The 8,053-nt window shown below is 47.8% G+C and overlaps 1 protein-coding gene across 1 annotated transcript in view; it reads left to right on the top strand.

The window, feature by feature from the left end:
- The first annotated feature begins 3,681 nt into the window (after positions 1-3,681).
- Positions 3,682-8,053, top strand: part of CCDC92B (coiled-coil domain containing 92B) — a 7,692-nt gene continuing 3,320 nt past the window's right edge. The window contains 1 exon segment of the mRNA XM_042780491.1: positions 3,682-3,811. Within this exon segment, the coding sequence (XP_042636425.1) occupies positions 3,682-3,811 (130 nt within the window).

The following is an 8,053-nucleotide window of genomic DNA, read 5'->3' as shown; positions in this document are numbered from 1 at the left end:
ACTTATCTTTGTTAAAGGAGCTCTGGCTGCTTTGTGAAGAATAAGGGATAAGGGTGGAAGTAGGAAGCCAGTTAGGAGGAGATAGCAAGAAGACACAGAGGGATGGTAGTGGCTTGTACTAGAATAGATGCAACAAAGATAATGAGAAGTGATTGGATTTGGGATATTTTTGAAGGAAGAGTGAACAGGATTTGCAGATGGATTAGCTGTGGAATATCAAGAAAGAAAGGAGTCAAAAACTGTTCCAATTTTTGGTCGTAGCAACTGGGTCAGTAAATAGGCAAGTATTGTTGTGGTTGATCAATTCTGACTCAAGGAGACCCCATGTGTTAACAGAGTAGAACTGAGCTCCATAGAGTATTCTTGGCTAAAATATTCAGAGAAGCACATCACACCAGAGCTTTCTTCCAAAGCACTGCTGAGTGGGTTCAAAGTTCTAACCTTTCAGTTAGTAGTAGAGCAGAGACCATGTACTTATAAATAGCAGTACCATTTATTGAGATTGCAAACAGTAGGCAAGAGCAGGTTTGCAGGAGAGAGAGCAGGCACTTATAATTGGGACTTGTAAGTTTGAGGAATTTATCGGACACCCAAATGGAGGTGTTAGATAGCCAGTCTAACATTCAGGGAAGAGTTAGTTTAGGGGTCAACAGCGTATAAATAGTATTTGCAGTTATGAGATTGGATGACGTCGTCTAGGGAGTAATTATAGATAGAAAACAATGTGAAACAGATCTAATGTGAAAGATGGGGCTAGGGGATAGATCCAGAAAATGCACCTTCATGCTTAAGTTGCCCAAGCTAGAAAACAGAGATGTCCTGGGCATCCTCCTCCCCATCCCCATGACTTAGTCTAGTTCACCCCCAAATCCTTCTGATTCTATCTTCAGAATACATCTGGAGCTTTTATCCATCTTCACCCCCATCATCTGGTCCAGGCTACCATCATCATCTCACTTTGACCACTGTACTGCTCTCCCAGCTGACCCTCCCTTATCTTCTCTTCCCCCTCTAATATACTCTCCCCACAGCAGCCAGAGTGATCTTTTGAAAATGCAAATCATCTCACATCCCTCCCCTGCTTAAAACCCTTTAATAACTTCCTAATTTACTTAGGATTCATCCAAAATTCTTAATATGGTTGCAAGGCCCTGTGTGAGCCTTCCCTTGCTAACCTCACTTCCTGCGACCCTCCCCAATCCCTTACACTTCTCCCCTCACTGGCTGTGGCAGTGTCTCAGCTTCTCAGACTTACCATGTGAAGCACATAACACGGGTTTGGCAAATAGCAGGCCCTTAGTAATAACTATCATTATTATCAGCTGTCATCACTATTAGTTCTTCCCTATCTCTGAGCCTTCACAGATGCTGTTCCCTGTTTGGAACACTCTTCCCTTTACTCTTCTGACTAACTCCTAACCCTCTTTCAGGTCTGCATTAGTTTGCAACTGCTGAATAGCAAATTACTACACACTTAATATCTCACAGTTTCCAAGGGTCAAGAGTCTGGCCCATTACAGCTGGGTCTTTCGCTCAGGGTCTCACAAGGCTGAAATTAAGGTGGCAGCTGGCTACATCCTGACATCTGAAGGTTCAATTAGGGAAAAATCCTCTTCCAAGTTGCCTGAGGTTGTTAGAATTTATTTTCCTGAGGTTGTAGCACTGAAGTCCAGTTGTCTTGCTGGGTGTTGCCAGGGACCATTTCTCACCTTTTAGAGGCCACTCTCAGGTCCTTGCCATGCGGCCTCCTCCATAGGCTCACTCAACATGGCAGCTTACCTCTTCAAGCCCAGCAGCAAAATTTCATTCTTTAGATCTCTTCCTTTAGTTAACATCCAGTACCTTTTACTGGCTCACCTGATTAGACCAGGCCCACCCAAAATAGCCTCCTTTTGATTAACTCAAAGTCAGCAAATTTAGAGGCTTAATTAATTTGCAGAATCTCTTCATCTTTATCATATAACCTCTCACAGGAGTGAAATCCATCATATTCACAGTTCTACCCACACTCAAGGAGAGAGGATTATACAGGATAGCATGTACTTCAAGGACCAAGAATTTTAGGGGCCTTCTTAGAATTCTACCTACCTGCCAAAGGGGCAAGGAGGCCACATCTTCTGACCTCCTCTAATCCCACAAGAGGAAGACAGAATCACCATCAATAGCCCAAGGCCTATTCCTGTGAGGCCAGACATGCTGCCTCCCTCCAGCCCTTTCATCAACAATGACACCAACCATTCCTCCTGCAGCACCCACCACCTCTCTGCTGGGTTCGATAATTCACTTCAGTGGCCACTCAAAACTCACAGATTATGGGGTTTATTAGGGAAGCAACAGGCTACAATTCAAGTTCAGGAACACACTCAGTCTCTCTCAGCCAGGCATCTCTCAGCTGAGTTTCTTTCTGTCTCTCTCCCAGCAGCGCATGTCTCTTGATGTCTCTTTCTCAGCAGCACGTGTCTCTCACATCTCTCCTAGAAGTGAGAGATTCCTTCTGTCTCCAGAAGGGCTCCTTTTGAACCTGGCAGATGGCCAAACTAACCAGTCCCAACATCAGAATTCTATACACCTGAGACAGAAAGGACTTCCCAGAAAATTACTTCATGCTGCTCCCAACAGAAATACCCCAGATGGATAACTTGAACAATCAGCAGCTACTCGGTTGCTCATGGCAGATTCCACCAGGGAGTTTACAAAGACTTATGGCTAGAAAAGCCACACTATGCAATTTACTACACCACACTACCTCAAGGTCTAAGCCTAAAAGTCACTTCTTCAAAGAGACCTCTGACCCCAAATCTGAAGTAGGTTCTCCTTTATATTCTTTGACATTATCCTGTAGCTTTCCTTCATGACAGTTATTACAGTTTGTAATTACATATTTATTTGTATTATTTGTTTGATGTATTATTTATTTGTTTGATGTCTCTCTCCTCATTGCTCTGTGGGCTTCATGAGAGCAAGGTCTTTGTTTTGCTTTTCATTGTATCCCCCATGCCCAGAACAGTGTTTGGCAATAGTAGATCACTGAATGAATGAATGGACAAATTGGCAAATCAAGACAGGGGTTAACCTACTCACAAGTTAAATGAAGAAGAGAAAGGAGAAGGGATGTAGCATTCATTAAGCCAGGTCCTGTGCCTATGCTGCCCTTTCAGTTGATGGACATCCTTGAGCTTGGATATTTACACAGTGTTTGAGCTGGAAGAGGCAGGGTTCACCTGGTTCACTATCCTCTCATTCTACCCATGAGGAAACCAAGGGCTCAGAATAGGAAAGGGCTTGCCTAAAGACACACAGCTGGTTAAAGGACAGGTTAGAATCCAAGTCTTCTGTCTCTCTTTACTGAGTTTGCTGCTTCATTTGTTTTCCTCTCTAAGAAGTAGAAGAAGCTAAAGTTACATGAGGGCAGGGGAATGAAGCCATTTCCCTCTGGGCCTCTGCTTCATCATCTGTTAAATGGGAACAATTAAACTTCCCCGTCCATACTCCCACTTGTTCTTGCAGCTTTAGGGACTAACTAGGAGAAACAACAGCAGTGGCAGAATTGTTTAGCTGGTAGCAGTGGGCCCCCAGAGTGCAGAAGACAACGAGGGGTCTGAGGATGGGGCAGGGCAGACAGCTCAGAAGACGTGGGTTCACCTTGTCACCCTCCCCAGGTGGGGCCAGGCCCAGGTTGCCATGGATACTGTGTCCCTGGAGCATCAGATCCAGAGCGTGCAGCGCCACATCAGCTTCCTGAAAAAAGAGCAGATGGCCCTCCTGCGAGACCTGCACCTGGAGATCCTGAGGCTGCAGAAACGCTGCTCAGGTGAGGCAAAGAGACACCGGGGGTTGGGGAGAGGTGCTGTCCCTGTCATCACCACGATCTCTAAGCAAAACAGTCCTGCCAGATGGGTACGTGTTAGCTCTTTTTGGAGGGAAAACTGAGACTTGAGGGGTTCAATAAGAGTTGTAGGGCAAAGGGGTCTTTGCAGAGGGAAACCTGGGAACCAGTCCCTGAGGATTCCTGTCCCTTTCTAGTAAAAGCTCACTGAGCACCTCCCAGCCCTTAGGAGGCCCTGTGTCTAGACATGATATTAAGATGAAACAGAAAATAACTACTGCCAAACACTCAGAAAGGGATCAGTGCAGAAGATCCCGGATAGAATGGGAGAACTATGTGCAATAAAATTCAAAATCGTAAAAAAGACCGGGTTTAATAGTCACAGGGGACATCAAGCTTGATGGGCATAACATACTACACAAAACATTGGTCCACCTCCTACGGTGGCAAGTGGCGACTGGGATTTTAAGAGCTTGCAAGCAGCCATCTAGATGCAACGATGGGTCTCTCCTCATCCAGAGCAAAGAAGAACGAAGAAAACCAAAGATTCATGTAAACAATTAGTCCTAGCAACTGGTACACACACCATGCCATCCACAGCCTGTATGACTATGAGGGCTGAAAGAGCGATGGAAAGGAGAGGACCAGTGGGAAGCAGATGGAAGGAAAGGATTTGGCGACTGATTGGATTTGTGAGCGGGACAGAGAGAGGCACTAAGGATGAAGCGAAATTCCAGGCCCGGCCTTTGTTCTTGACCTCAGGCCTCAGCTGCCTGGACCTCACAGATGCTTGACTCTGGCACAAGTGTTCATCCAGGCTGAGTCGTCTTAAGTGCAGGCTTTATTTATTCATTCATTTTATTTATCCTCCTTTTCTTGTGCTTTAGGTGAAAGTTTGGAAGCTCTGGTGGCGTAAGGAGTTTGTTGGTTTGTTTGCAAGTTTACATAGCAAATTAGTTTTCCAGTCAATAATTCATACACAGACTGTGACAAGGGCAGGCTTTAGAGCCAATGACTCATAGTATGTGTCCCAGCTGGGAAAGCCCAACCACTTCATTATGTTGTTGTTGTTGTTGTTGTTGTAATGTGCTGTCGAGTCAGACCGGACTCATAGCAACTCCTCCTTGGGTTTCCGAGGCAGTATCACTATGGAAGCAGATTGCCCCATCTTCCTTCCAAGGATTGGCTGGTGGGTTTAAACCACCAGCCTTCTGGTTAGCAGTCAAGTGCCTTAGGCACTACGCTACCAGAGCTCCCTTATAGGAGATGGTAAACTGAGGTCCAAAGAGAAACAGTGACATAATATATTAGTGTTACAGCCAGGATTAGAACCCAGAGTTCCAGGCTCCCAGAGCTGTGCCTCTGCCCCTGGACATGGGATATGCCCTTCTTCCCAGATAGAAACTCTGAGGCCCGGAGGATTCCAGTGACCAGCCTGTGAGAAGCCAATAGTCCTGACTGTCGGTCAGCACCTCCTCCAGCTCCATATATAGTTTCAGCTGCCACATCCTAAAATCAGGCTTCCCACAATCTCCCCCCAAAACTGGTGGCTGCAGAGAGCAGCCCTGGGGATGGGAATGGCCCTCGCTGACTCACCCCTGCCTGGTGCCAGTTTTTCACTGGAAAAATATTAAAGACAAATTTGAGCTGGGGAACTCTGTGAACCTATAGCTCTTCCTTTTTTTTTTTTTTTTGCTTTGCCCTAGTCTGAGGTCTGGATCAGGACACAGGCTAGGATTCCCCAAGAGAGCATGATAGGCAGAACAAGAGAAGCCTCAGTCCCCACCAAACTCCCCAAATGATGTGGGCCTGCAGCTCTGGGTTATTGATTAAGGAGATAAAAATAACCCTGAGCTGGACTGAAGCATCCACTCCTGGGGCTTGAATGACTAAATACGTCCTCCCTCCAAGGGGTGGGGGTGTGAGGAAGAGAAGGGAGAAGAACAAAAACAAAGATAAAGGGGGGAGTCTAAAAGGGCACCGAGAAGGGGAGGGAAAAAAGGAGGGGCCGGTGTAGAAGCCAAGGGAGAGCCTACCAGAGATGATGAGGACTGAGAATTAAGGAGCCAGAGGGTGGGTGGATGAGTTGAGAACTGCCCCCATGCACTAAGCACTGATTCAGCCCCAGGCTGAGCTCTCTGCTTACTTTAATTTCATAATGGCAACAGCCCTCTCAGAAACAGGTCCTTTTTTGGCCCCACTTTCCAGATGAGAAAAACTGAGGCTCAGAGAAGTGCTGTTATTGGCCCATGGTCACACAGCTAGTGTATCTGGTGGAGATTTGGTGGATAGGGGAGTGGACCGTAGTAGAGATTCCATCTCCTTCTGCCCTCAACTCCCATCCTCATGCTTCTCTGGTTCAGGGCCAAAGAGAAAATAGCCTTTGAGGAGTTAGTGGCAGAGTCAGTGTCAAGCTTGGCTTTGGAGGGGGGGCCAAGTCAGTCCCAGGAAGCGCAAGGGGGTGGAGGCATCAGAGTGCCCACAGGGCCCCAGGGAGGAGGTTCAAGCTCCGGTCACAGCTCAAGGCCCCAGGCACCCAGGGCTGCCTGTTTCCTGGCAACCATTGGTGCTCCCCGGGAAAGCAACTCCAGCAGAGCCTCAGGTCTTTAGAAGAGCCCAGTGAGGACCGGGAGGAAGATCAGGCAGAGGAGCTACAAGGCTAGTAGCAATCACAGGATGGTAGTGGGTGATGGCGCCAGAGATGTGCTATCTCCCCGCCACCAGACTCACACCTCCTCTCTTTGGGCACTAGATAGGTGTGCCCCTGATTAAGTCTCCATCACAGCAGCTATGGCTCCTGGGCTCCCATTGTTAAGCCCCCATGGAGTTGGAGAAGTGAGGGTGGGTGGGGCTGGGAAGATTACCAATTCAGCTGGACTGAGGAGAGAGGCATCCTAAGCACTAAGGAGTGGGGACTTTGAGGTAAGCAGAGGGGTGGTGTCCAGGCTGCTGGACCCTGAGAGGAAATGGCTTCAGTGCCCTTGGGCATCTCTTTAGGTGCCCTGCACTATCACCTCAGCTCCAAGCCTAGTACCAATACAGGTTTCTATCAGCAGGTGGCGCTGCCCTCCATAAAGCCCCTCTTCCTGCCACACAATACATGCTACCCCTATGAATATGGCAAGGGCTGGGGCTGGAAAGGGGCAGGGTTGAGGTTCGCAGCATAGGTACAGCAAAAATGCAAAGCACCGCACTGCCTATGAGTCAAATCCAACTCATAGCGATCCCTCCTTGGGTTTCTGAGGTGGTATCACTACGGAAGTAGATTGCCCAACCTTTCTTCCGAGGAGTTGTTGTTGTTGTTGTTGTTGTTGTTATGTGCCGTCGAGTCGGACCTGACTCATAGTGAGCCCTCCGTGGGTTTCCAAGAAAGTATCACTACGGAAGTAGATTGCCCCATCTTCCTTCCAAGGATGGCTGGCTGGTGGGTTTGAACCGCCAGCCTTCTGGTTAGCAGTCAAGTGCCTTAGACACTATGCTACCAGAGCTCCTTTCCAACAAGTAGCTGGTGGGGAGTAGCTGGTGGGTTAGCAGTGTAGGTCACAGCTCAAGGCCCCAGGCACCCAGGGCTGCCTGTTTCCTGGCAACCATTGGCGCTCCCAGAGAAAGCAACTCCAGCAGAGCCTCAGGTCTTTAGAAGAACCCAGTGAGGACCAGGAGGAAGATCAGGCAGATCCACAGAGCTCCTAGGGACAGCAGTACTGGCTGTTAAAATAGTGAAACATACCTGTTTAGGTTGGTAACTAGCGACTGCCTGAGTCTCGCTCCAGTGTCCCCAAGCAGTTCTACTACTCCAGCCTTCCCCATGCCCCCAATTTACCTAAATCTATCAACTGGACACTTGCAGGTTAATCAGTGCCCTGTGTAGGAGGGGGCTTCCTGAATGTTCCGATTGCTTCTGCAATGCTGGTTGTTAGGTATTTGCATATGACCCCTAAGATGGAAAAGTATTCCCTGTCCCAAACACAAGCCTGGCTCTTCAGTCCCACACACTAATGATGAAATCCAGACCACAGAAATCGTTGTGGAAAGAGCTCTGGACTTAGAATCAAGCAGACCAGGCTCAGGGCAGGTCATGGGTACGTCCCTTCATCTGTAAGGTGGTTGAGATGGTTTCCAAGGCTCCTTATTGCCACTTTTACTGAGCTGTGATTTCCTGATCACACACAAACACACACACAACTACCTTTTTGTGTTGGATTGGGTTCTCTAGAGAAACACAAAAAC

This window comes from Orycteropus afer, unplaced genomic scaffold (genome assembly GCF_000298275.1).
Source record: "Orycteropus afer afer isolate SDZICR_OR568_19922 unplaced genomic scaffold, OryAfe1.0 scaffold00042, whole genome shotgun sequence".
Classification (NCBI taxonomy): Eukaryota; Metazoa; Chordata; class Mammalia; order Tubulidentata; family Orycteropodidae; genus Orycteropus; species Orycteropus afer.
Note: the sequence above shows the minus strand (reverse complement) of the source record. Positions and strands in the feature narration are given on the sequence as shown.